Genomic DNA, 26,794 nt, shown 5'->3' with positions numbered 1-26,794 from the left:
ACGGGAAAGCGTCCAAAGTGACGGAACTGGAGTGGTCAACAGTATATGACTGGTTCTAAAGGAAAACCCATACCCGAATAAAAAGAATCAAATTTGACCCGACCCGACCCGTAATTTTCGTCCAACTAAAAAAAAAAAAAAACAAACAAACAAACAAACAAAACAAAACCCACACATCCTCCAGAGTCATTTTAGCGTCGAAACTCCAAAACCCTGATTCCTCTCGCATAGAGCCATCCGCCTCCGCCACAATGGAAGAAGTTTGCGAAGGCAAAGACTTCTCCTTCCCTAAACGCGAGGAGGAAATCCTCCGTCTCTGGACGGAGATCAAGGCCTTCGAGACTCAGCTCGAACGGACCAAAGACTCGCCGGAGTACGTCTTCTACGACGGTCCGCCGTTCGCCACCGGACTCCCTCACTACGGCCACATCCTCGCCGGCACCATCAAGGACATCGTCACCCGGTACCAGTCCATGAACGGCTTCCACGTCACTCGCCGCTTCGGCTGGGACTGCCATGGCTTGCCAGTCGAGAACGAGATCGATCGCCGGCTCAATCTTAAGAAACGCGACGACGTTTTGAAGCTAGGGATTGATAAGTACAACGAGGAGTGCCGAAGCATTGTCACCAGGTTTTTCAATTCATTTCAAATTCTTGTTCATGCGTTTTTGATTAGCATATGAAGGCATTTAATTTTTTTTTATTTTTGAAATAATAATCTGAATGTTTTTTTGTTCATAATGAATTAAAGATTCACTTCAATTATCAAATTAGGTCATAAAGATTAATTTTCGTGAATTTAGCAACTCACTTTGTTAGCATATGAAGGCATTTAAGCAATTTTTTTTTTTTTTAATTTATAAAAATTTTAATTTTTTGTTAAAATGGTCCTCAGAAATTATAAGATATTTTAAATAATGTACTTATTAAAAAAATGATATTTTAAATGATGTATTTTGTGAATTTTTTAGTTTTAAAAAAATGTTTAAACTTCGTTGACAGATTTGGATAGGAAGATCAAATTGGTTCATTTTAAGGACTGGATTGACAAAAAAGTGAAAAAAGTTTTACTTAAATTATCAAATTAGTTCATAAAGTTGAAATTTTGTTCATTTAGCAACTCAATTTGTTAGCAAGTAAAGGCATTGAATCATTCTTATTTTAATTTTCAAAAAAAAAAAAAATACTAACAAATAATAAGATGTTTTATAAACTTTGTTGGTTAATTTTTAGTGAAAAAGAATGTCTAAAATTGGCTCATTTTTAGGACTAAATTGACAAACATTGAATTTTGAAGGTATTGACGATGTATTTGGTTTTGGTAGGTATGTGGAGGAGTGGGAGAAGATAGTGTGGAGGACAGGGCGGTGGATCGACTTCAAAAACGGGTACAAGACCATGGACTTGAGCTTCATGGAGAGTGTGTGGTGGGTCTTTGCCCAACTTTATGAAAAAGATCTTGTTTATAAGGGTTTCAAGGTCTGTATTTTTCTCGATCCGTTGATCTTTGAATTTTCTTGTTTCTCTTTTAAAGAATTTGGTAGTTACTAGCGAAACTGTTAACTGTTAAATATGTGCTTCTTCATATTCTAATTTGGGAAATGGCCTTCTTATTGAGTTGACGCGTAATGAATTTTTAATGAAATTTTTGGATTTCATTCTGAGTTCCTTTTGATGTGATATGATGGTTTCAATTATTGTTGTTGATGGTTCACTTTAATGGAGCTGGATAGTTTTAGCACTAGGAAGAAGTTGATTTTTTTTTTTTTTTTTTTTTTAAGTTTTGAAGTAGTTATTTAATTTATGCTGGCAGTCAGTGATACTAGAAAGTTATAATGTCTGTGTTGTAATTTCTCATATGCAAATGAGCTGTAGTTCAAATTGGCATCTTCTCTCCTTGTAAGAGAGGGTGCAATTTTCAACTCAAGACCCATTACCCGCTTGTGGAAATTACCAACAACTAAGCCTCTGCCACATGTATGTTTTTCTCCATTCTATTTTATTTTATTTCCCACCAATCCTCATCAACCAAGCCTTACTTAAATGACATTTTATTTTTTCTCTCTACCTTTTTTTTTTTGTGCCCTCAACTTGAGTCAAAATTATTTCTTACTTGTGTTAATTGAGTCCTTTGAACATGTCCAACTCATCTCAAGCAACTCTCTCTCATTTTTTATTGCTACGTCCACAAAATTCTCACTACAATTTACAACAAATCCTAAGTGGGAAGTTGTTATTGGAGGGTAACAAAGTGATATTAGTGGTAGGCCAAGATTAGAACCAGTAACAATTTGTCACTTGGGATTTCTTGTGAAATGGTTGTGAAAATGTTTTGAATGTAGCATTACTCTTTCATCAATAGGGGCTTCTCCTGTCTTTAAGTGATTTTCCTCATTCTAAATTCTATCTTTCAATGTATTTTCACTTATTCATCTTAGCATTCTCATTTCAGCTGCACTTATTGTTTGAATATTTCTTCCTAACAGCTCGACATTCAGTACCATAGAGTATAGCTGATCTTATAGCAATCTTCTAAAATTTTCCCTTTAACTTAATAGGTATTTTACTTTATGACCACACAGTATTTTTAATGCTCTTCTCCATTGCATATACCCTACTCTAATCTGATGATTTACATTATCTACAATCTCTCAATCTTTATGAATCATTGATTCTTTATGATCACACAACTATGATTCACTTTATCTACAATCTCTCAATATTTAGGATTATTGATCCAAGATATCGAATGTTCTCCCTCATTCCTAATGTGCTTCTCCACTTCTTATATTGAATCTTTATGAATTGCATTTTCTAGGACTAAAAGAGATTTAAATTGAATTTTTATATTATTTTTACGTATAAAAAAAACTTATTATTGTTATTGATAAATTACTTATTATACCAAAATCTTAAGTTATCTGAAAATGGTGAATTTAATCATAATAAAAATTCTAACATTTTTTCCTCAACCCTCACCCCCCTAATATAAGGGGGACCCAACACATGGAATTAGCATTTTATATGGAGGTAGAGTTGAGACAAGTTGAAGCTCGTGACAACTTGTTCTGATATCATGATAAATTACAGATTATCTTTAAAGTTCAAGCTTATTAGGAATTTGTGAATTTAATTATTAAACCATAATTCTTACAATTATTATGGTTTTGGGTGATGGTGAGGTTTTAAAATTTTAAAGTGGGTTCAATTTAATTGCTTGGATGTTGTGTTTTTCAGGTCATGCCATACAGCACTGGTTGCAAGACACCTCTATCTAATTTTGAAGCCGGTCAAGAATATAGGGTTTGTGATCTGAAACTTCTGTTTACCATTCATATGTGAGGGTTGGTTGCCGAACTAATAGTCTTTAGTGTTTATTTATAACTTGTTCTTGGTATGATGTAATTTTATTTATACCTTGTTCTGTGATTGCTTAGCCCCTTAGGAGTGAATGTCCTTGGATTATCTGGCAATTGGTTCTTGTGGGTGGGGTTAGTTGTCCGTAGGTTTTACTGACTAGAGGTGATTCCAAAGGACTCTTCTTTAGAAAGGTTCCCTACTTTCTAAAAAAAAAACCTTATTCATGATTGGTGGCTGTGCCCAACCAGTCAAATTGGGGGAACTAGGTTCTGGCCACTCTTGTGGTAAACTATCATTTCGGTTTTAAAGCAATTAAATGACTGATTTTTATATAAATTCTTGAACCTTGATTATATAGATTCAATTATGTAACATTCTAGGAGTGATACAGGATGTCCCTGACCCTGAAATAATGGTGACGTTTCCAGTAATTGGTGATCCACACAAGGTGGCTTTTGTGGCTTGGACGACAACTCCATGGACCCTTCCTAGTAATCTTGCCCTTTGTGTCAATGCCAATTTTGTCTATGTGAAGGTATGTTTAATATGTTTAGTTAACTTCTATGTGAGCTTCTGTGGTAGACTGTTAACACAGCTAGACGGAGTATTATGATATAAAATTTCCAAATTTACCCTTTAAATAAGATGATTATATTGGTTGTTGTTGGATTGGGTTGAAGGACTTATATTGGAAGGATTCTCCATTTTTAACATTTATCCCAGCATAAAAATAAAATATTCTTGGGTTTTTAAAATTGTGGGATTGAAGGGTGGCTGTTTGAAGTTCTTTCTGTCTTTAACTTTTATTTAAATTTTTTCAATTTTTATTTTAATTATGTTTTCATATAGAAGTTGGGGTCCTTGGAGGCTCATGCCTTAAAGTGTCAGGCTTATGTGACTGCATTTGCATTAGATCTTGTTATATCTAAGATATTTGTGTATTTTAACATAGGTATCTGCTATCAAGTAGCAAAACACAGGTTTGAGTCTCCCTACTTTGCAAATTTGGAATTTTATTTACCCAAAAAAAGAAGAAGATATATGGTGTTTATCAAGTTAATTGATAGTTCCTAAATAAATAGATTGCCGAGCAGTATGTTTACTGATTATGTTTAAAGATTGTAAAGATTGCCACTCATTTTCTTGGCACATATTTACCGGTTTTTGTTTGTGGCTGTATTTAACATTGTTGCTGTATAACTGTATAATGGTATCCGTTTCATGTCATATATATATATATATATATATAGCCTACAATATGTGGAAGTGTTCTGTGTTATATGTTATTTTGGTATCTAATTTGAGGTGGAAAAGAATACCAGGTTCGCAACAAGTACTCTGGAAAAGTATATGTGGTTGCTGAATCTCGTTTGTCAGCACTTCCTAGTGAGAAACGCAAACCAAATGTTGCTAATGGATCTACTGATGACTCCAAAAAAGCCAATCCGAAGACCAAGGGATCTTCAACTGGTAAAACTGGAGATGCTTTGGATCATTTTGAAGTGTTGGAGAAAGTCTCAGGGGCTTCATTGGTGGGATTGAAGTGCGCACTACTGTTACTCTTTTTGCTTAATTACTATTTGTCATCAGATTACTTCCAGATGATTACCACTGTTTTTGTGAATTCCTTTTTAGTAAAATATGATTATGGGTTTTGGGGGTACTGAAACTGGAAGGTTGTGTACTGCAGGTATGAACCACTTTTTGATTATTTTAAGGAGTACTCTGACTCTGCATTTAAAGTTATTGCGGACAATTATGTCACCGATGACAGTGGTACTGGAATTGTGCATTGTGCGCCTGCATTTGGTGAAGATGATTATCGTGTGTGCATTGAAAATCAAGTGATAATCAAGGTCTTCTTTTTTATTTATTTTTTAATTAAAGATGCATATAATGCTGCAGACTTGAGGTTTTGGAAATTTTGATTTAGTACCTTTAGATGAGCTTGTTTGTATGTTCTGTGTGGTCATGCTTCTGACATTGTAGAAAATATGGTCTTAATGTTTGGAGTTCTTACATTTTGGGTTTGACCTTTCTGTTGAAATTATTATGTTCTTTAACATTAGTTCCTGTATTTTTGGTGGATTTTGTTATGTAATTCTATTCCACTTTTATATTATTTTGTTTGAACATTTTTGTTTCACATTTTATTCCACTACATCTTTTGTTCCCTCTCCTTTTCCTTCCTAAACCCCTCCACTTTAGAATTGTCTAGTCATTGGACGTTTTCCATACATGGTGGTTGTCTTTATTATCCTTTTTTTTATAATAAAAAACAATGTGTGTATCTAAAGTACATTATATCATGTATATTAAATGGGAGTCCATGGACCATCTTCTCTTACACTGTTTAATTGCTTGGGAGATGTAGAAGCTTTCCATACATGGTGGTTGTCTTTATTATCCTTTTTGTTTAAAAAAATAAAATAAAAATGTGTCTTTAAGCACATTATATTTTGTAAATCCAATGGGAGTCCATGGACCATCTTCTCTTATACTGTTTAATTGCTTAGGAGACGTGGAATCTACTGTTATGTCTATTCAGAGTTGGTTGGGTAATGCCTAATTCAGTGACTGGTATGTTGGGTTCTGAGAGTGGGAGTTTAGGAAAACTCAACAATGGGAAAACTTGGATGGCTGGTTTTAATGCCTTGTGTGGTGTCTTTGGAAAGTGGAATATTCATGCATTTGTGGAAAGGGAGTTGCTGGTGCCACATATGAAGTTTTCTTTTCTCAAGACTTTAGACAAGTAGACTTCAAATTCTATTGGTTTCTCCATGCTTCGCTTCATAGACATTTAGGTGATTTATATTTTTGATGTTAATTTCTTTGTTTGATTTTTTTGTTTTGTATTTTTTGGGGCGGTCTCTCTCTTTGTATACCCCTTTGTACCAAGACAATGCCTCTTTTTGCGCTTTTCTAATGTCATTAAGTTACTTATAAAAATAAAAAACATCATATTGGATATGTATAAAAAAAGTGTTGAATTGGATTAGTTGCAGATATATAAAGTATGTCATACTGGAACAACTCCAACAAGCTTTCTTTGGAGTGGGTTGGGGGATGAATCAAAATTCCATTTGGTGAATTGGTCTAAGGTTTGTGCCCCTCTTCAGTATGGTGGATTAGCTGTTAGGAGTTTGAGACATTTTAATGAAGTATTATTAGGGAAATGGCTGTGAGATTTGGGTCTGAAAGAGATGTGTTTTGGAGGGTGATAGGGGTTAAGTATGGGAGTGAGGGGTGAGACAGGTGATCTTATCCTGTTACTAGTCCTTATGGTGTGAGTCTGTGGAAGACTATCACAGTTGGCTGGCCTGCCTTTTCTCATTATATTTAGTTTGAGGTTGGGGATGGGGCTAGAGTGAAGTTTTGGCAGGATGTCTGGCGGGGGATAGCCCCTTGAGAATGTGTTTCCCTATCTAGTTTCATGGATATTTTGTTGGTTGCCAACTAGGAAGAAGGGGTTTTGAGGTTAGTAGCTATTACCGGGTTTTGGCTTGTGTCAGTGATTTTTCCTTTCCTTGGAGGAGCATTTGGAAGCCAAAGGTCCCCTGCGAAGTGGTTTTCTTTGTTTGGACTGTAGCTTTGGGGAATATTTTGATGATTGATAACATGCAGAAAGAAAAGTTTTGATATTGGATTGGTTCTGTTTAAAAGTAATGGGGAATCAGTAGACCACCTCTTACTTCATTGTCGAATTGCTGTTAAGTTGTAGACTTTGGTGTTCGCTTTGTTTGGTGTTCATTCTATAATGCCGAAGACTCTGGTTGAGCTATGAGCTTGTTGGCTAGGAAAGTTTGGGCTTCATCACAATAGTTTTACTAGGAAGGCTGTCCCTCATTGCTTGATGTGGTCTATTTGGCAGGAGAGAAATAACCTGAGCTTTGAGGACACTGAAAGGACAGGATGAGACCTGAAACTTTTCTTCCATAAACTTTTAGATTGGATGACAGTTTTAGGTAGTCATTCTATTGTTTTGGTTAATGCTTTGATGGATGCTTGTAATTTGTGTGTGTGACTGTATTGTTCCCAGTTGTATACATCCTGTATAATTAGGTCTCTTTTTTGGTTTCAACAAAATTTCATTATTTATAAAAAAATAGAGCACATTATACTCATACAAAAATCATCTTGAAAATCACCTGGTTCCTGTAAGTTATGTTGCTTTGGTGAAGTTTGATGCTCTGTTGCTCTGATTTCATGATGGGAATCTGCCATCATCTATGCACTTCAGTTTTTTACGTCCCAAAATGTAGTCCTCTTTGAAAAGTCAAATAAATAAAATTTCCCTCTTACCCTTTATTTTTTTTAAAAAGTCAATTTCATTCTTCTCGTGCATAAATCAATGAGGGCAGTTTTGGAAACTTGTACCTTTTAACTGATATACAACTCATTAAATGATGTTTCCTTAAAAAGTTTGATTTTCTAAACAGGTCCAACCATTTGGGACGGAGGTAGTATTACTTATGTTGTTTAATGAGCAATATGAAATACTCACCCTCTCCCCCCAAATATGTTGTAACTGAAATTTTATTACTTTTGCTCATCTGTTTGTTCTGGTGCACTCTATGTTTTGCATTATTTTTGGAAGGTTTCATTAATGTTTAAATTCCCCAAGAAATTTGTTCACACATGCTTGAATTTTCTGTCCTGTCTTGGAGATACTTCATCCTTTGCTTTGTTTTGTTCTATTGTAGGGTGAGAACTTAATTGTGGCAGTTGATGATGATGGCTGCTTTACTACAAAAATTTCTGAGTTCAGTGGGCAGTACGTGAAAGATGCAGATAAGGATATTATTGAAGCAATTAAGGTAAGGTTCAGACGTATTTGATTATGAGAGTGCTTAGAGGATAATAACAATAATATTTGTGTGGGTGAAAACTCTGAAAATATTGCTGACAGTTGTGTCATTATACAATTCAATACTTATCTTGTAATTGTATGAATTCCTTTATTTCTGAGTTCATGTCCTAAATCTAGTATTTGGATGTCAATGAATGAAAGATTAAAGTATCATTGTCAACTAAAGTTAAAAAGAAAAGTTTGAACCTGAAAACAAAGTTATGTTTTGGGTGGAATGTTATAAATTTTATACCCACTGTGTCATTTACTTGTTTTCCATCATTTTCTTTGTTATATTGTAATTTTTTGTATTTGCTCAGGGAAAAGGTCGGCTTGTTAAGTTAGGAAGCTTTATGCATTCATATCCCTTTTGCCCGAGATCAAAAACTCCTCTGATTTATCGAGCTGTTCCAAGCTGGTAAGTGCATTCTTACTAAGTTTTTTGTTAACCTTGACTGCATTTATATTGTAGCTAGCTGTTTTGTTAATTTCCCAAATCCAATTCTCTTTTAACCGATTTTTTTATTTTTTTTATTTTTTTAAAGTCATTGGGTTATGTATAAGTTTTTGCACCCACTTCATGAGGCTTCCAACCTTAAGCGGGTTCAATGGTTCAGCTCCTCCCCTCTTGCACCCCCCGGGGCCACTCACTCAGTTACCATAAAATAATATTTCAAAAACATGTCTGATTTTGCTAACAATTGCTGGCGTGACCCTATTCTGAAGGTTGTAAAATTCCAGCTATTGGGAACAGATGCTTAAATTTAATTTTTGCGTTGTTTTTCTATTCATTGGTTTGTATGGAATCTTGCCAATATGGTGTTTTCTCCTGTACTTGATGCTGACATGGGAAGTCCTCAGAAATAATGGAGAGATAATTTCTAAGTTAAAATCATGGGAAGTTTCGTTCTGTAGGGATGTTAATGCTTACACTTTAAAAATTCTTAAAGCATTTTAAAAATAAATAACTTGTTGCGACTAATACTTTCATAAATAATAAATATGAGATTGATCTTTAGTAGGTAATTGTTAAAAGTAGAATGGATAATCGTGTTGACTGAATGGAAGATAGAAAAAAGCAAATGAGGGGTTAGCGCTATTCTGTGGATGTGCAACTCAATTTTACTTTGTAATACAATGCATGTTGATAAAGTGGACTGTATTTGTTGACTTGTCATTGATATTATCCATCTTCTTGGGATGTGTTTTGATATCACTCAAGAGGTTGGAAGGGATTGGGGATGTTACAGGCTCACACAGTTACATTACTTAATATGATGTCTCTTTACTCTCATTTTGTTGTATTTTTTTTCCTCCCTTTTCCTCATTTTGTGTTTCTGTGTGTGTTCTTACCGTTTATTCTTCCTGATCAAGCTATTCTATATTTGTCCAGGTTTATTAAAGTAGAAACATTGAAAGAGAAATTGCTTAGAAACAACAAGGAGACTTACTGGGTTCCAGATTTTGTGAAGGTATAGTATCTCACTGCAACAATGGCCGTGGCTTCTCAAAAAAAGCTGGCAGCCTTTTTGAGTCTACAATTGTTGAGTTTTAGATAGAATTTATGACGGCACAAGTTTTCCCATAAAGTTTCTATATGCTAGCTATTATACAAATGTTGACAAACTGAAACTGGCCCAATCTGTTTGGCTTCTGAGAGTGTAATAGTTTGGCCTGGTTGCAATTTCTCTGCAACCTGACTTTTTGGATTTGTGCAGGTTCATATTTTTGTAATTAACTAATAACCAACCTGAAGACAAACCTGCACCACACCTAGTTGTTTGCTCACTCATAGTTTCTTAATTGACTAATTACTAACTGTTTTAAATATATTTTTTCATATAACAAAGATAATACACATTGTTATACAAAGAAACTGCGTATACCTTGTAATTTTCTTAAATCAAACTTGTCACCAGGATGTTATTGAATCCAACCAAAACAGCCCTAAACTCAAATCTCACTCTAACCCCATCCCCATTCTCTGTACCTTTTCAATGCCACCTGTCACCTATGCCTCTCCAATTCTGCCATTGCCTCCTCCATCGTTGCTCCTGTGCCCATCAGCAGTGTCACTCTCTTCTCTCATATCTTCCTCTCTTAGCTGATCTCCTCTGATCTCGTCTATCATCTTTTCACCAACCTTATTCTCTCATTTGATCTCATTGATACACTCGATCAGTTGATCTTTGTCCAATTGCATTCTTCCTTCTGGCCATTTATTCAATCCTAATTTGAACAGACACAACATGCCAACCCGTACGATTGCTATTTGGTTCAGTTGTGATTTGACTTAGTTCATTAGTTATGTGATTATAAATATTCCCTATAACTGATGAATCGAACCATGTACTGCCCTCATATAGGGGCACTCTGCCCTTGGGAGGAAGCTCAAAGTGTGTTTTTAAAAGGATCATGAATAATGGAATGATTCATAAAATATATCCAGAATTATGAAATGTAGAGTGATTGTAATATGCATTTTTTGGAGATGCTTGTCTTTTATTATTCCGTCATAGGGTGGACTAAAGAATATCTGTGGCTACAGTTTTGGTTACTCCTCAATGTGTCATCAGTTATAATTAAACTGTGGCTACATTATAATGGTGCCCTTCTTGATGAATATATATAGGTGGCATGAGCCCAAATATTTGGTGGTTAAGATTTCAGAAAATTAAACTACTTGAAGAAAGTTGATTATTTCTTTCAGCTGAATTATGAATCTTTGATTTTCTTGAACTATTCTATGTTATAATTATAAACAAGTTACAGATTATTTTGGTGTCACATTTATTAATGTTGTGGATAGTAGAGATATGTATCCCCTGTTAGAAAATATGTAATAGATTTTTTAGTTGTTGTAACACCTGCTATCTGTTCTTTTGTCGTGCTAAAGGAAAAACGGTTTCAAAATTGGCTGGAAAATGCAAGAGACTGGGCAGTTAGTAGAAGTAGATTTTGGGGTACTCCTCTTCCTATTTGGATTAGTGAAGATGGTGAGGAAGTAGAAGTCATGGATTCCATTGAGAAACTTGAAAAGCTTTCTGGTGTTAAGGTTTGATTTCTCTGTCTCTCTCTCTTTCTCTCATGGTTGATTAATTTTGTATCTTTATACATTAATGCATCCAACTTTGAATGAATTGACTATTTCACTTTGCAGTTTTGTTAGAAATTGTGTCTCTAATTGGTATTATTATTTAGAAAAAAATGGTAATTATGCACAACACTATGAGATTAGGGGGATTGTTGGAATCAAATTTGGGAAAACAATAATCTCAATAAAATATTTATTTCAATTTGCCCCGCCCCCTTTCAGGTTTTGGGTGGTGTTTTACAAATTTTGCTTGTAACTAATGTGCACTGGATTCATATCAGTGACATCTCCTCCCACTAAAGAAGGGGAGCAGGGTATGGTTGTGGATTCATGACCTACTGGGATGCATGTATAACTTACCAAGACGCACAAACATGCACTTTGTTCATACTGAAGTTGTGTTTGTGTGTATTAATGTTTTCAATGTTTTTGGACTGGGTACCTGATTTGGCTTAAACCTAACATTCTCCTAGCTGGACCCCTTCACTTATTGGTGATTTGAGGGAAAGTCGGGCATCCTCTACTAAGTCTCAATCATGATATTACAGAACCTTATCTTCTTGGTCTACTTTAATTATTCTTTTTGATGAACTTTCCATATAAACTGATACTTGTCTTGATGATGTAGTCCTCTCAGAAAGAGGTCATAGTAAAAGTGATTATCATGGTTTATCTCTATATCTAGATATAAAGAATTTTGACCCCCCCCCCCCCCCCTCTTTTTTCCTCTAATTTTCTCATGTTTTGATTATTGTGCGATGATATATAGTTTCATGCTACATAGTTGTTGTGATTGGCGATTTGAGATTACTTCATTCGCATGATATCTGGCATGAAAAGAGCCCATTGGAGCTTTTTAATTTGATTGCCCTGCTGTTTCCCAAATATCATTGAGAAAGAATAATTGAGTAACACACGCACGCGCGCACACAGAGGGAGGAAGAAGAAGAAAATAATTCCAAAATTAAGACGTTAAATCTATTTAGTAGATGTTAGAAGAGATGCAGGGATAGGTTTTTTTTGTAAGAACATCAATGTGTCATAGATAATCTGTAATATTTTTTCTTGTTGTACAAGAGCCTTTTTGGATCTTAACAAAGAGCAGTACTTGTGCCATTGGGTAGTGGGTTGTTGGATGAGGAGCTTTGGTGGCACAGTGGCTGTAGTGTGGATAGCTGTCAGGTAATGCTTATGCGAAATCTGGAGTGTATAGAGTAGTTAAGTGGTTGATGTTGTTGCACTCCTTGTCTGTAAAATCATAATCTGGTTTTCTATGTGGCCAGGCAATGTCTTGCTTACTCATGTTCTTTAGATGATCTTGATTTCTGTTGCCAATTTTTTGTCTTTTTTGTCTTGTCCTTCATCCTCTCTTTTTTTTTGGACAGAATATTGTGTACTTCCTGTTGAAAAATAAAAATAGAAGAACCCAAAAAATGTTTTTGTCTTGATTATCTTGCCATTCTGGAGAATATTTGAAACCATGCATGTGTGCTTATCTTAATGTCTGCTTTCTACAGGCGGATGATCTGCACCGTCACAAGATTGATCATATCACCATTCCTTCTAAGCGTGGTCCTGAATATGGCGTGCTTCGACGAGTGGATGATGTAAGATTTTTGAATCGGGCTATGCAGTAGAGTGCCTAGGCTTAAATCATTGGTTTTTGCTGTTTTAATTGCATGGTTACATTTAGATATATCACTCTGTACATACTTTAGTCTTGACCTCATATTTCCTTATTCAGAAGAAATAATAATGAAATGGAAGTGGTAAATGAATTGAAAGACATACATTAGCAGTAGCATTACCTGTCCATACAAATGGGAGTTTCTCATGACATTGCGACCATGTTGACTTGTGATGTTAATTATCCACTCCTATTGAGTCACAACTTCTGTATTTTCCATTTTAAAATTATTGTCTCGCCTATCTATACAAATGGGTGTTTCTCATGACATCTATATTTTTCCTTCCAGCAAAGCCAATTAGTTATTCCTCTTTTGGTGGTTGTGGTCTTCATTTGGGAGGAGTAAAAAGTCTTAGGCCTCTCAATAGTTGGGAAGAGCTATATGTTTTTGTGCTCTATAGTTTTTGGGTTCTTCTGTTCATTGTATTTTTCTCCTGTGGAATTGAGGTTGCCTTGAAATTTTCCACGATGCTTTTTAATGTGCCTGGAATCGAAAAAAAAAAAAAAATCAAGTGTATTCCCCTTGTTTATATGGTATATATGCGTGGCTGATTTTGAACAGATATGCTAATTTGCTGCATGGTTTTTTAATGTTAGAATGTTGTTTTATCTTTTCAGGTGTTTGATTGTTGGTTTGAGAGTGGGTCCATGCCTTATGCTTATATCCACTATCCCTTTGAAAATGTTGAACTCTTTGAGAACAACTTTCCTGGGCATTTTGTGGCTGAAGGACTGGATCAAACTCGTGGATGGTTGGTTTCCTGCCTTTTAGCTGTCTATTTTATGATACTTGCCAGGTTCTGATATATATGAATCCTTGATTTCATGGTAGTTGATGTTTCTGAATACCATTTCTTGATTGAATTTGTTACATCTGTTTACCTTACTTTCAACAGTGGAACATCAAACTTGCTTAATCAAATCATCAATATAATCCCTTCTTGTTTGATGGGATCTGTGTTCATCTTCTGATGATAGAGTACTGAATATCTCAACTGCCTAGGAAGAATTTATTCTTATCTGCTTTGTGCCAGTACTACACTTGAGGAACATCTGTTTTTCCAAGCAGTTTACTTCTTTTAATCACTTTCTCATTCTACAGGTTCTATACTCTCATGGTGTTATCTACTGCATTATTTGATAAACCAGCATTTAGGAACCTCATTTGCAATGGACTTGTCCTGGCAGAAGATGGAAAGAAGATGAGTAAAAGTTTGAGAAACTATCCTTCACCACTGGAAGTCATTGATAACTATGGGGCTGTAAGTTATTACATAATCCTTGTCTAAGTCGTCTTTATTTTTTATTTTTGGTGTTATTATGTTTGATAAAGTTGGTTGTTCTAATTTGTTTTTCACTATTTTGATCCACTTACTCAAATGTTGTTTCTCACTCATGCTAAGGTGTATGTCCTATTTTCTATGTGCAGGATGCGTTACGATTGTACATCATAAACTCCCCAGTGGTGCGTGCGGAGCCCTTACGTTTCAAAAAGGAAGGGGTTCATGGTGTTGTGAGTATTGTGTTCATTTTTATTTTAGCTTTTTTCCTTAGAGTTCCATTTGATTTCAATTTCAGTAAGCTTTAGTGATATCTATTTTGTGTATTTTTATCTTTTAATGCTCTAATTGATCCGAATCTCTCTTTCCTATATTTGTATTTCTTCCCAGGTTAGGGATGTTTTCCTTCCTTGGTACAATGCATATAGATTCCTTGTTCAGAATGCAAAGAGACTTGAGGTTGAGGGGCTTGCACCATTCATTCCTATTGATCAAGCCACTCTTCAAAATTCATCTAATGTGCTTGACCAGTGGATCAACTCAGCGACACAGTCTCTTATTTATTTTTTCCGCCAAGAAATGGATGGTTATCGCCTTTACACGGTTAGCTGTCTATTTGCTGTTACTTTGTAGTGGATACTTCATGCTTAGCCCTTGAAAAAAAGGACCATTGCATTTAGAACACAATGAATCATTGTCTGAAGTGAATTTTTGGTACTAATTATAGAATAGTTGATTTTTGTGCATAGGAAATGGTAAATTGCCGGACAAATGCATGTAAGAAGAATATATAAGAGAATTGGCTAAAATGTTCATCAAAATAAATTCCACTTTCTTTTATGTTGTGATATGATCTGTTTTTTATGTGCTGAGAATTTTGGTTTGTTTGGAAATGATGTTGATGTTTTCAGGTTCTGAAAGAACATTTTGGTTGGTATTAGAATAAATTTGATAAAGCACAACAATAATATAAAAAGTAATTCTATGTATATATTTTTTGAACTAGACAAGTATTTTGGAATGGCAATGAGAACAACATTGTCAATAGTACATTATCAATATCGTGTGGGCTCTGCCAAATTAATGGTGGCTTGTATATATGTTTGAATGTATTGAAACCAAATTCAGTTTTTAATGGCTCTATTAACTGTACAGGTGGTTCCATATCTCTTGAAGTTTCTTGACAACCTTACAAACATATATGTCCGGTTCAACCGTAAGAGACTTAAAGGTCGTACTGGAGAAGAAGATTGTAGGATGGCACTTTCAACTCTTTATAATGTATGATGGCAGTAACATATATCTTCTTTTTATTTATTTATTTTTAAATTTTAAATTTTAAATTTAATTTAATTTAATTATTTATTTATTTTTAAGTATTAGTCAATTTGGATTGCATGCCATTACGTGACCTATGGTGTCATCACACAATTAGTCCTATTTTATGTGGTTTGTTTTATTTATGGTCCTGATACTGCTAGTTGGTCCCTATTCCAATTGGTGGAGTCCCTGTTGCTATAGTGGTTTTATCCAGTAATCCCCATTATTTTAGTTACTGTGCCAGTTGTCTATCTACTTTGCATAGTTAATTTCATTTTTTAAGTACAATATGGCTCATCAGCTAGTTGTTTCATTTTACAGATTAGTTTGCAAATTGCTTGCCTGGTGGACATCCTGTAGATTTTTGTTGAAACATGAGCCATCTCTTTTATTAGTAAAAAAATTTGAATTTGTGAAAATATATACTATTCAAACTAAAAATTAGTTGGGTATATTTTGTAAAGCACAAGAAAACTATATAAAATGCTATATTTAGATTTTATATTATAAGTAATGCTATGGACACAACAAAAAGCCACAACAATTTCACAACATTCCCAAATTAGTATGCCACATCATTGAAAAAGTTTACTTGTCAGGGTGCAGCCTAGTGGTTAGATCCCCGAAGTAATAGGCTTGAATTTGAAACAAGCTATTTTTTTGTATAATTGTATCTAAGCTTTCTGGTCATTCAGCAATTTATTCTCATCTACAAGCATAATATTATGAATGCTTTTTTCCCCCTTTTCTCCTTCATGAGGGGATGTAAATCTTTCCTTTACCTAGATAAATGCTTATTCTGTACTGAATCTCTTCCTGATTACTATTTAATTATTGGAGAACTTGATTTGGATGGGTAACTTCCAGTCTTATCATCAAAGAAAAGGATCTAAACTCAAGCTCCTGCTGTTAATTGATGCAGCTTGTAATTTGGGAGCATTGAAATTGTTCTAGATTAGGGACACTCTTATGTCACATTTCCAAGTGTTCTATTTCTGCTTATTCATATTTTGGTGCAACGTGCTATTTAGCTATTGAGGAAATGCCTAGCATCATAACATTCACTTATGTTTTAGGTCTTTTTATGTGTTTTTTAGGTCCTTCTAGTTTCATGTAAAGTGATGGCACCATTCACACCATTCTTCACTGAAGTTCTATATCAAAATCTTCGAAAAGTTACCAATGGGTCAGAGGAAAGTATTCATTACTGCAGATTTCCTCAAGAAGAAGGGAAGGTATGGGTTACTTTCATTTGGGTGATTTCCTTCTAATGTTTCCCTCTTCCTCTTATTCCATGTTCCTCTCCTTTTTAAAAGTCTGTGCTCTATTGTTTCCTCTATTTTTGAAGGGTTGATCAGGATTAATTCACGTATGCCGATCATATCTAACTGATTTTGTTTTCTAAAATTATTTTTGGTTATTCAGGCCATGAAATTAATGTTAAATTGGATATCTACTTGAAATAATCTTTCACCTAAACATTTTTCTACTGCACCAACAGTTGTCCCAAAATTTGTGCCATTTGTTTATAGAGTAGTACCTTACAAACAATTCAAGAGAGCCTTAATTCCAACTAGTTGTTTAAGCTTTTTTCCTTTTATACCTATATTAAAAAAGTTTTATTGAGATCCTAGTACTGATTTAATTTAGCGTTTCTAGCTAATTCTGATGTTGAACTGATTAACTTTTAGCAACTTCTGAAACCCTGCTATTGCATTTCCTTTTCGTTCTTTTTTTATTTCTTTTCTCAGAGGGGTGAACGAATTGAACAAAGTGTTGTGAGGATGATGACTATTATTGATCTTGCCCGCAACATTCGTGAGCGTCACAACAAACCTCTTAAAGCACCACTAAGGTTAAGCTTGTCTCTTGTTGCTTCTGCTGTTTCTTTGAGTACATGTTCTCATATATGTCACCCTCACTATTGTTTTATTCTTTTCCGAGCAACTGCAGGGAGATGGTAGTAGTTCACCCTGATGCAGACTTTCTTGATGACATAGCTGGAAAGTTAAGAGAGGTATACATGAATATTGTCAATTTATATTGTACTTCTATTTCTTTGTATTTGTATTTATAGTTAGTTGATCTACTTTGCTTCTAATAAATGCTATTTTTTTTCTAGTAGTATCTCCTATCTAATCATATTTAGTAGCCTGTAACCTGTTACTCGTATTGGTATTGTTGTATGTCTAAATAAGTCTTTTGGTCTCTGTTAGAAGGTAAGCTAGTTTATTTTACCGATTTTATTGTCAGTCCCTACCAAATGTTCATCTAGATTTCCTCCAACTTCCTTTTCTTATTCTATTTTTCATTTTTAAAGAGTTTGGGTAGGCATTTGTATTGAAAAAAAGTGATCCCATGCCTTTATTTTTAGGTGAAAACACAATTTTGGTCCCTATATTTTAAGGTCACAGTCAATTTGGTTCCTACATTTTGGTAATAGTCAATTTGGTCTCTATTATTTTCAACTTGCAATCAATTTAGTCTCTACCGTTAACTCACTAACGGAAAAGGCTTACTTGGCAAATAGTGTGCACTGTTGGCACACTACACATCTACATGGCAATTGAAATAATAATAAAAAATTTATTTATCATTTAAATATGCCATGTGAACGTTTAAATGGGAAAAAAAAATTTTATTTCTCAAATTTACGTATAGAATTTTTTTTTTAATCTCAAATTCTTTCTTAGCCTTTGTTTGGCTGCCAAGAAAATGGAGGAAACAATTTATGACAGCACCATTGAAGCTTGGTCACATACACATCTACATATACAACATGATTGGCAAGACCCACAAGTTCCAAATGAAAATTCCACAGCCCCAAATTAACCTCGATTGAAACCTACCAGCCACCAACACATTTTGCAGATCCAAAACCAACCGAGGAACCCATTTGTTGAGAGGAACTCGGTCAAGTACGAACCATCTTGGCTAGTAATTCCAGTGATTAGTGCTATTTTGTGTTGTGGGTTTGGAGGAGGAGATTCGCCGTTGGTTGTAGATCTGGATCTGGAATTGTTGTTCTCGTACAACATTGTCGTTAAGATTGTTTGATCTCGGTCTGAAGGAAAAATGTGTGTTAGAGAGGGGGAAAGAGGGGCTCTTGTGAATTGAAGGTGGTGATATGGGAGATTTAAAAGTGGCTTGAAGAGTGCCTAAATGGTTTGTCAGTTGCTTGAGGTTTCTAAAACCAGCCTTGCAAATGTTATTAAACTTGAATCAGCAAGTCTTTGAAGGTTTGAGAATTGGTTTTAAAAAAAATAAAAATAAAAAACCTCAATTTAAACCAGACGGAAGCAACAAAGTTGAACCAGCCCTGCAGATGTTTTTACCGGTTTTATTTTTTTTTATTATTATTATTTTTTCTATAAATTTAAGAAATGATTTTTTTTTTTTCATTTAAATGCTTTTTTTTTATAATTTAAATGCTTCTTAAAAAATGCTGATGTGTCATTTTAAAAATGATAAATAAATTTTTTATTATTATTTCAGTTGCCACGTAGATGTGTAGTGTGCCAATAGTACACACCGTTTGCCAAGTAATCATTTTTCGTTAATGAGTTAACGGTAGGGACTAAATTGATTGCAAGTTGAAAAAAACAGGAACCAAATTGACTACTACTAAAATGGTGTTTTTGCCTTATTTTTATTATTTTTTACATTGTGGACTCCTGAGGTTGTGTTTGTTGAGCTCTTCATCCAAGCTATATTTCACTTCTCTGGTCTTAACATAGCATGACTGATGCAGAATGTCTTAAAGATTTTATGGGAATGGGCTTATTTCATGTCATCCAAGTCTGTTAGGTCTGTTTGATTCATTGCCTTAAGGTGAAAAAAAGGGACTTTTGAGATTAGTTACCTTAATGTATGCTAAAGTATATAAATGATTTGTTTTTAGGTTTTCCAAACACGTTTTAAAAAAAAAAAAAATTAAAAATTAAAAAGTAGAATTTGACATCATTTAAATTTTAGAAAATGAAACCAAAGAGGTTCTTCTGATGACTGGAAGCATGGAAAAGGAGGGAGTTTTAAGTATGAGAAAATTTCAACGTCATATTTGTCCCATTAAGTTTATTGTTTGCTAATTTTCTGTTACACCATTGGTGAAACTTGGAAGGCTTAATTTATTGATATCTGTTACACTATTTATTGTGTATTTTTTTTTAATTGTACGTCATTTTTGTTAGTGCAAAATGTTGGCTTGCATATTGCTCTGGTTTTTTCCTGTTCAATAAATACGATAGTCTGTCATTGTATACATTGGATCACTGTTATTAATAGGAAAACTACACAAATGATGGTTCTTGTTTATGTAGTTTCACTTACTGAGGTGTCTTATCTTTCTTGTCATTCTTGCATGTTTTTATGAATCCTTCCCCAACTTCTGCAACCAGTGCTGCCATTTGATTTATTTATTTCCGTTTGCTTTGCAGTATGTGCTAGAAGAACTTAATGTGCGTTCTCTTGTACCATGCAATGATACCTTGAAGTATGCTTCTTTACGTGCCGAACCTGATTTTAGGTACGTTCATTGTTTCAACACTTGTGAAAGGCAAGGTATTTGTGTTTTGTACCTTATCAAAAAGAAAAAGAAAAAGGCATTCGTGTTTTGTGCTTTTATTTGACTTCCAATCTATTGTTTTCTTCTAGTGTATTAGGTAAGCGGCTTGGAAAATCTATGGGATTAGTTGCCAAGGAAGTCAAAGCCATGTCACAGGAAAATATTTTAGCCTTTGAAAAAGCCGGGGAAGTTATTATTGCTGGTCATTGTTTGAAGCTAACTGATATTAAGGTACTAATCCTTTTTTAGCTAAAACAATATATCATCAATATCTCTGTAACAATCTGTTTGAGATTTATATTTAAATACTGGTCGTGTATGTGTATGTTTTGCCTTGGCAACATTTGATTCTTGATGCTGTTGAATGGCCAGCAAAATAACAATAGTATCATTTAATACCTTGGAAATTTAATATGTTCCTTGGAAAAAGTGACCAATGGCTCAAAAATAATAACCTTGGTCTTACTATTGCTTCGATTTACACTAGCATAAATGGTGGAAACAATTTCATCAGAAATGCAATCGAACAAACATGGAAGGAGTTTGTGTGTATTTGCCTGGTCATCTTACTGGAAAGTAGGGTAAAATTATGTTTGGATTTCAATTTGAAGATTCCTTTAAGAAGCTTAACAAAGTATTGATTGTCTTTACACCTAACGATACCTTTTTAAAAAAAAAAAAACTTTGGACTAACTTCAGGTTTAAGAAATATACAAGTGCTAAATGGGTAGTCCTAGCCACTAAGCAATGTTTAGGCGACAATAGTTTGATTTATAATGGAGATAACAATACTATTCCTGTCTCATTCAGTGGGGATGGACCACCTTGGGTTGGTCATGGCTTATTCATAGGAAAAAGTATCTTAGATCTCTTACAACATGGGGTGGGTCCCACATGTGTGAGGGTGGTCTCATGAGATACATGGGTGGGTCCCACGTGTGAGAGGGTGGTCTCATGAGATACCGACTCTATTCCTGGTGTCTTTCATTTTATTTAAGGAGTGATGGGCTGCAATTGTGTTAACATATCAATTTTGTCACCTTATTAATTTTCAGGTTGTTCGGGATTTCAAACGTCCTGATGGAATGACAGAGTCGGAGATTGATGCGGCTGGAGATGGTATGGATTATTGACGATGTCTAATTTAATTTATCATGTGACTATAGTGTTGTCTTTACATAATCTGCATTCAATGGTTCAGGTGATGTTTTAGTGATTTTGGATTTACATGCGGATGAGTCATTGTTTGAGGCTGGTGTTGCTCGTGAGGTAAATTCAAACCATTGTTATGCTTATTATACATGCTGTGTTTATCCATTCTAGTTATGTAACTTACATCTATTTTTTGTCGTGGAATATATAGTCTACACTGATAGAAGTATGGATAGGCAATGCCAATTAAGAAACAAAAAACTAGTATGTATGGATCAACACTGATTAAAAAGAAAAACTAGCATGTATAGTCAACTTGTTTGTTATGTTATAATGACATGCATTTGTAAGTGTCCTTTAGACTATGATGTTGTTGGGGTGCTTCTTTAAATTGTTTGTGTTAGTATTCACAGAGGGTGTGATAAGGAGTGTGGAGTTTAAGCCCTCCTGTGGGTGATAATGACAGAGTGTGGAGTTTAAGTTTTCACAAGGACTTCAATGATCGGGAGTTGGCGGCTTCCTACTCCTTTCTTCATTTCATCCAAACCCAAATTCCTAGGGAAGGAGGGTGTGATAGGCTTTGTTGGGATATAAATGGCAGTGGGAAGTTTGATACTCGGTCCTTTTATCATAAGATTCGAAATGTAGCCCCTTCCACTTTCCCTTGGAAAGGAATTTGGAAAGTTAAAGTTTCTAAAAAGGTGGCTTTTTTTATGAGGACAGCAGCCCATGGTCAAATTCTAACTTTGGATAACCTTATGCTTCATGGTCGCCCTTTGGCGAATCGTTGTTGTTTGTGTTGTTATAATGCGGAATCTGTGGATCACCTATTACTTTTCTGTTCGATAGCCCATTCTTTGTGGATGTAAATTTTTCGATTGTTTGGGATGGAATGGGTCATGCCAGGTTCAGTTGTGGACTTATTATTTTGCTGGTATCATTGGCTTGGGAAGCATAGCTCAGATATTTGGGATTTGGTTCTAGGATGTTTAATGTGGACTATTTAGACTGAACGGAATCATCGGTCTTTTGAGGATGAGGAGAAAACGGTGGTTCAGTTATTAGAGCATTGCCGGCGGACCCTCTTTGATTGGTCTCGTTGTTGGGGTTATTCGGATTGTTCTACCCTTTTGGATTTTCTTTCCTCTATTAGTATAGATTAGGGGCTGCTTCTGTATTTTTGTTTCTTTCTTCCTTTGTTCACTACCGTGAACTTTGTGTGCTTTTCTTGCTATTCTTTTATTAATAATATTCTCTTCTTACTTATCAAAAAAAAAAAAATAGAATTCATTGAAGTGCTTGTGTGTAATGTATTGTAATACTGAAGTGGAACGTTTCTGATGATTGAATTTATTAAAAATTGTCCATTGTAGATTGTGAATAGAATTCAGAAGTTACGGAAGAAAGCTGCATTGGAACCTACTGACATAGTTGAGGTTTACTTCAACTCATTGGATGAAGATAAATCACTCTCTGAGCGAGTTTTGAATTCACAGGTAATATTGTCTTGTATATATACGAGGGCTTTCTACTTGAATTGTTAGTGATATGGGTTCTTCTTTCATCTAGTTGTTGCTTGAGAGTTTATATTTATAACTTACCCACTAACGTCTATCGTTCATTGGTTACCAGTTAAAAATTTGATGTTGTCAAATTGCTTGAAATTGTGAAGGATTGAGTTGCACTACGACAGCATGTGGAATGTCTGCTGTCCTAGTCGTGCACGTGACTCCCTCCTGTGCCTTCATTGTACATGTGTATTAAAGAAGTGCCTCTCAATGTTTAGTTAAATGAGAATACTTTCCATGAATATTCTTATATGTCCCTGCTTTTGGGAATTTCTATATCACCTGTTTCTTTAATTACTTTGACATTAATAATAGGTGTTAGCTTCTGTCTATGTTGCTCCCCACCCCTGCTTTTCTTATTTTTTCAAAGTTCAAACATTAGATTCCTTCCTTTTTAAATGGATTTGATTGTCTTTTCCTTGCTTTGCGGCCAATGGTGTTTTCTACCAAGTATTGTGTTATAAAAAAAAGAACTCACATGCTTCTTTGTGTGCTTGCATATCTTTTTTTATAATTTGTGCAAATATAAATCTTAATGGTCTCACACTTGTGTCATATCAACAAGTGTCTAACATGATTACCACTTACGCCCCATATTCATAGCTCAGTTGTTTAATTTAATTGCAGGATTCCTACATTGCAGATGCGATTGGTTCCCATTTGCTTCCTTCTGCCGTGAAGCCATCACATGCGGTAAGTTGCATAGAATAGGCACTGCTTGTTTTAGTAGTCCTGATATTCTTTCTTTGTTCTTTATGCTTTTAATCTTCTTAAAAACAAACCTTTTCTTTTTTGAGTATAGAATAGGCACTATTTTTTTTACTGGAATAAACAATGAAAAGCTGTTTTTGTTTCTTTTTTTGGATGAAATTATATGGTACGTACACTGCTTCTTTGGTGAAAAAACAGATTGAAAGATTGGGAAATGCAACAATTAATGGGGAACTATACCTTCTACTATCTAGGTTTCTGATATAGTGGAAGGACATTGGTTAATTATGGATCTTGGATCGCACTAGATGTAGATTGAGTTTTCTTAATCATCTTTTATTCTTTTGTGAACATGGTATATAAACATCATTGCTTCCTGATGGATCTGAGTTTAAGTTCCCAACATGGCATACTTGTGAATATTTTAGAGCTTGAAGGTTCAAGATGTAAATATGAATAGTTAACTTCCATTCCATGGACTAATTGTCTCGAATGGTGTGCATAGCTTGTACCATGGATTAAATCTCCTGATTCGTCTTTCCTTTTCTGTTGAACATACAAGAATGTTTATGGGGAATAATGAGTGCACGGAGTCAGTTCTTTAATGCAATTTAGCTTCTATATTTTCTTCTGACGGCGGTCCAGCATATGTTAAATTTTTATATATTTGTTTCTCATGCATTGTGTAAATTGCAGGTCATTATTTGTGAGGAGAGTTTCCATGGGATTTCTGGAATGTCATTTGTCATCAGCTTGACAAGGCCTACACTAATGTTCAATTTAGATGCAATTCATAGACTAAATGCAGGTTTGTTATCTCTCTCTCTCTCTCTCCCTCTCTCTCTAAAAAGTAGAGCCAAAGCTCTCTTTAAAAATAATAATGGAGCCAAAAGAAAGAAAAATCCCCATGCACTTTTGAACTGCCCATGAATTTGTCCTTTTTTGTTATCTTCTCTCTATAGAATGTTTTTCAATGGTTGCAGGAAATTCAAAATTTGCTCAAGGTCTTGAGACTTATTTGCTATCTAGGGATCATACAAATTTGAAGTCTGAGTTTCAACTTGGAAATGGAAAGGTCTGTTTGTGCTCTGAGCTTGTTTGCTCGAGTGACTATCGAAAGAAGTTTGTTTTGACTGAAACACTTGGTATTAGTCTCATGGTCCTTTCTTAATACCTGTTTTTTTCCCCTGCAGATTACAGTCGATTGCATTGAAAATCTGCCTCCTGTTGATTTGGTATTGGGTGAACACCTTTTCTTGTCAGTTGGAGATTATTTTTCTAGGACAAAGAAATCTGAGTGACTTGATTCACATTGAACGGTCCTTTTTATTTCCTCTTATTTTTTCTCCTTGTACTACGCTTTTTTGCCCAGGAAAAAATTGAGGTCACCTGCAGGCAGTTAAAATTATCATTTTTTTTGTTGTACATACACTACATGTATTAAAGGAAATTAATGCCAGTTGGTCTTATGCTTTGTTTCAATCACTCTGCTGCTCAGTGATTAATATTGTTTATAATGTTAGACTACATAAGACATGTATAACCAAAAAGAAAACTGGTCCTAATGCTATTACTATTCGAAATTTCTTTTTTTATCTTTCATTCATCTTTAAAATAAAAAAGAAAGAGATGAAAAAGAAAAATGTAGCTTAACAAAATAGGCCAAAAATTTGTCATAATCTTATTCATCAAAGAGTGAGTACTAATTTAAAATAGATTTTGTATGGCACCAAGATCTCAGGCCCATACAGGCCCTGGGCCCAGTCCCAATCGTACAGCGCGGGGATCCCAGGCCCATACAGGCCCTGGGCCTAGTCCCATACCGGCTTTGGGCGCAGGCCCAGTAGAAAGGTCCAGTCATCCTGCGCCCTCCCTGGTGCTTCCATAAATACACAGACAAGTGTTGGGCATTAAGTTCCAAGAGGTGATCGGTCAAACGTTCCCGGACAAGTATATGAATCTTTCCCGGGAAAATGAGGTATGCACGGGAGACTGAGTTGCCGAGCATAATCGATCCAACTGAAATCAAGTTCCAAGATCATAAATGCAGCACCGCCCTCTCACCTAAACATCCACTTAAATCAAATAATATTGGACCTTCAAAAGCACAAACGGTGGTTGTAATCATAATCTTCCCACTAACCTTGGCTATAAATAGAAGAAAGTTGGGAGAAGAAAAGGTTCAGAAAATTTGAGGGAAAAGAGTGAAGGAGTGAATATCAACTGGGCGTTGCTTTGAGTCTTTCTGCCGAGAACGACCCATAGTAGGAAATCTTCAAACCCACTACAAATAGATTGTGAGCCCAAAGTAATCCAAGGCCCATAAGTCTTATACTTGGTTCTTACAATTGGCGCCCACCGTGGGGCCCTCCTACAAAGCTGTGGATCGACTGAGACTCAAACGACAAGGATGTCTGAGGAGCGTTCAGAAGAGCGTGCACCAAGCGGCTCCATGGGATCTTCTCGGGGGTCAACATGGAGGGAGAAAAGGCAAAAACGGCGGGAAGATAGGGAGCACTCAAGAAGGGAGGAAGGGTCCGGACAAGGAGAAGGGTCGGCTTAGACACACTGGACGGTTTCGGACGTCTCGGCGCATCGGCAGCATGACGAGAGGGACCGAGAGCTGGAACGGTTACGCAGACTGGTAATGGACTTAGAACTGGAAGCGAGGCGTCGGCGAGATGAAAGGAATTGCAACTCTCAGCAAAGGAGAAACCAGGGCGAGGCCTCCAGCCGGTCTAATACGCATCGATCCCGAGACCGGTCGCGCTCCCAAGAGTCGCACCGGCAATCACGGGAACCACGCCATCGGCGGAACCGTTCGCGGTCGCACGGTTATGATCACCAAGGATCAGAATCACCGGAGGAACGACTGCACCACAACCTCCATGGACGCAATGAGCCGGGCTTTGCGGATGGCGGCCCGGTCACCATTCTCCGATGAAATTGAACGGGCCCCGATGCCGAGCAGATTCACACGACCACCATTCAATTCGTATGAGGGAAGGACAGACCCTGTGGAGCATGTTAGCCATTACATTCACATGATGTCTCTGCATGCGCACAACGATGCATTGATGTGTAAAGTTTTCCCCTCTAGTCTCGATTCCACTGCACTGAGATGGTTTAATGGGTTGCGGAAGGGTTCCATACACAGCTTTGCCGAGCTGATTCAAGAATTCGGCAGCAGGTTCGTGACATGTAGCCGG

At 35.6% G+C, this 26,794-nt stretch overlaps 1 protein-coding gene across 1 annotated transcript; it reads left to right on the top strand.

The window, feature by feature from the left end:
* Positions 1 to 179: 179 nt before the first annotated feature.
* LOC115963155 (isoleucine--tRNA ligase, cytoplasmic) lies at positions 180 to 25,070 on the top strand. Its single transcript, XM_031082054.1, has 28 exons — positions 180 to 631; positions 1,326 to 1,479; positions 3,238 to 3,303; positions 3,752 to 3,895; positions 4,683 to 4,903; positions 5,051 to 5,216; positions 8,064 to 8,177; positions 8,530 to 8,627; positions 9,603 to 9,681; positions 11,106 to 11,264; positions 12,821 to 12,910; positions 13,609 to 13,742; positions 14,093 to 14,252; positions 14,420 to 14,503; positions 14,661 to 14,873; positions 15,426 to 15,551; positions 16,688 to 16,825; positions 17,342 to 17,445; positions 17,544 to 17,607; positions 20,027 to 20,115; positions 20,244 to 20,385; positions 21,210 to 21,273; positions 21,356 to 21,423; positions 22,680 to 22,802; positions 23,502 to 23,567; positions 24,282 to 24,393; positions 24,569 to 24,660; positions 24,779 to 25,070. Exons 1-28 carry the CDS (start codon positions 252 to 254, stop codon positions 24,884 to 24,886), a joined length of 3,558 nt encoding a protein of 1,185 aa, XP_030937914.1. The 5' UTR covers positions 180 to 251; the 3' UTR covers positions 24,887 to 25,070.
* Positions 25,071 to 26,794: the final 1,724 nt, after the last annotated feature.

The sequence above is a fragment of the Quercus lobata genome, chromosome 10 (genome assembly GCF_001633185.2).
Source record: "Quercus lobata isolate SW786 chromosome 10, ValleyOak3.0 Primary Assembly, whole genome shotgun sequence".
Taxonomy (NCBI): domain Eukaryota; kingdom Viridiplantae; phylum Streptophyta; class Magnoliopsida; order Fagales; family Fagaceae; genus Quercus; species Quercus lobata.
The sequence above is the reverse complement of the archived record's forward strand: the minus strand, read 5'-3'. Positions and strand labels throughout refer to the sequence as shown.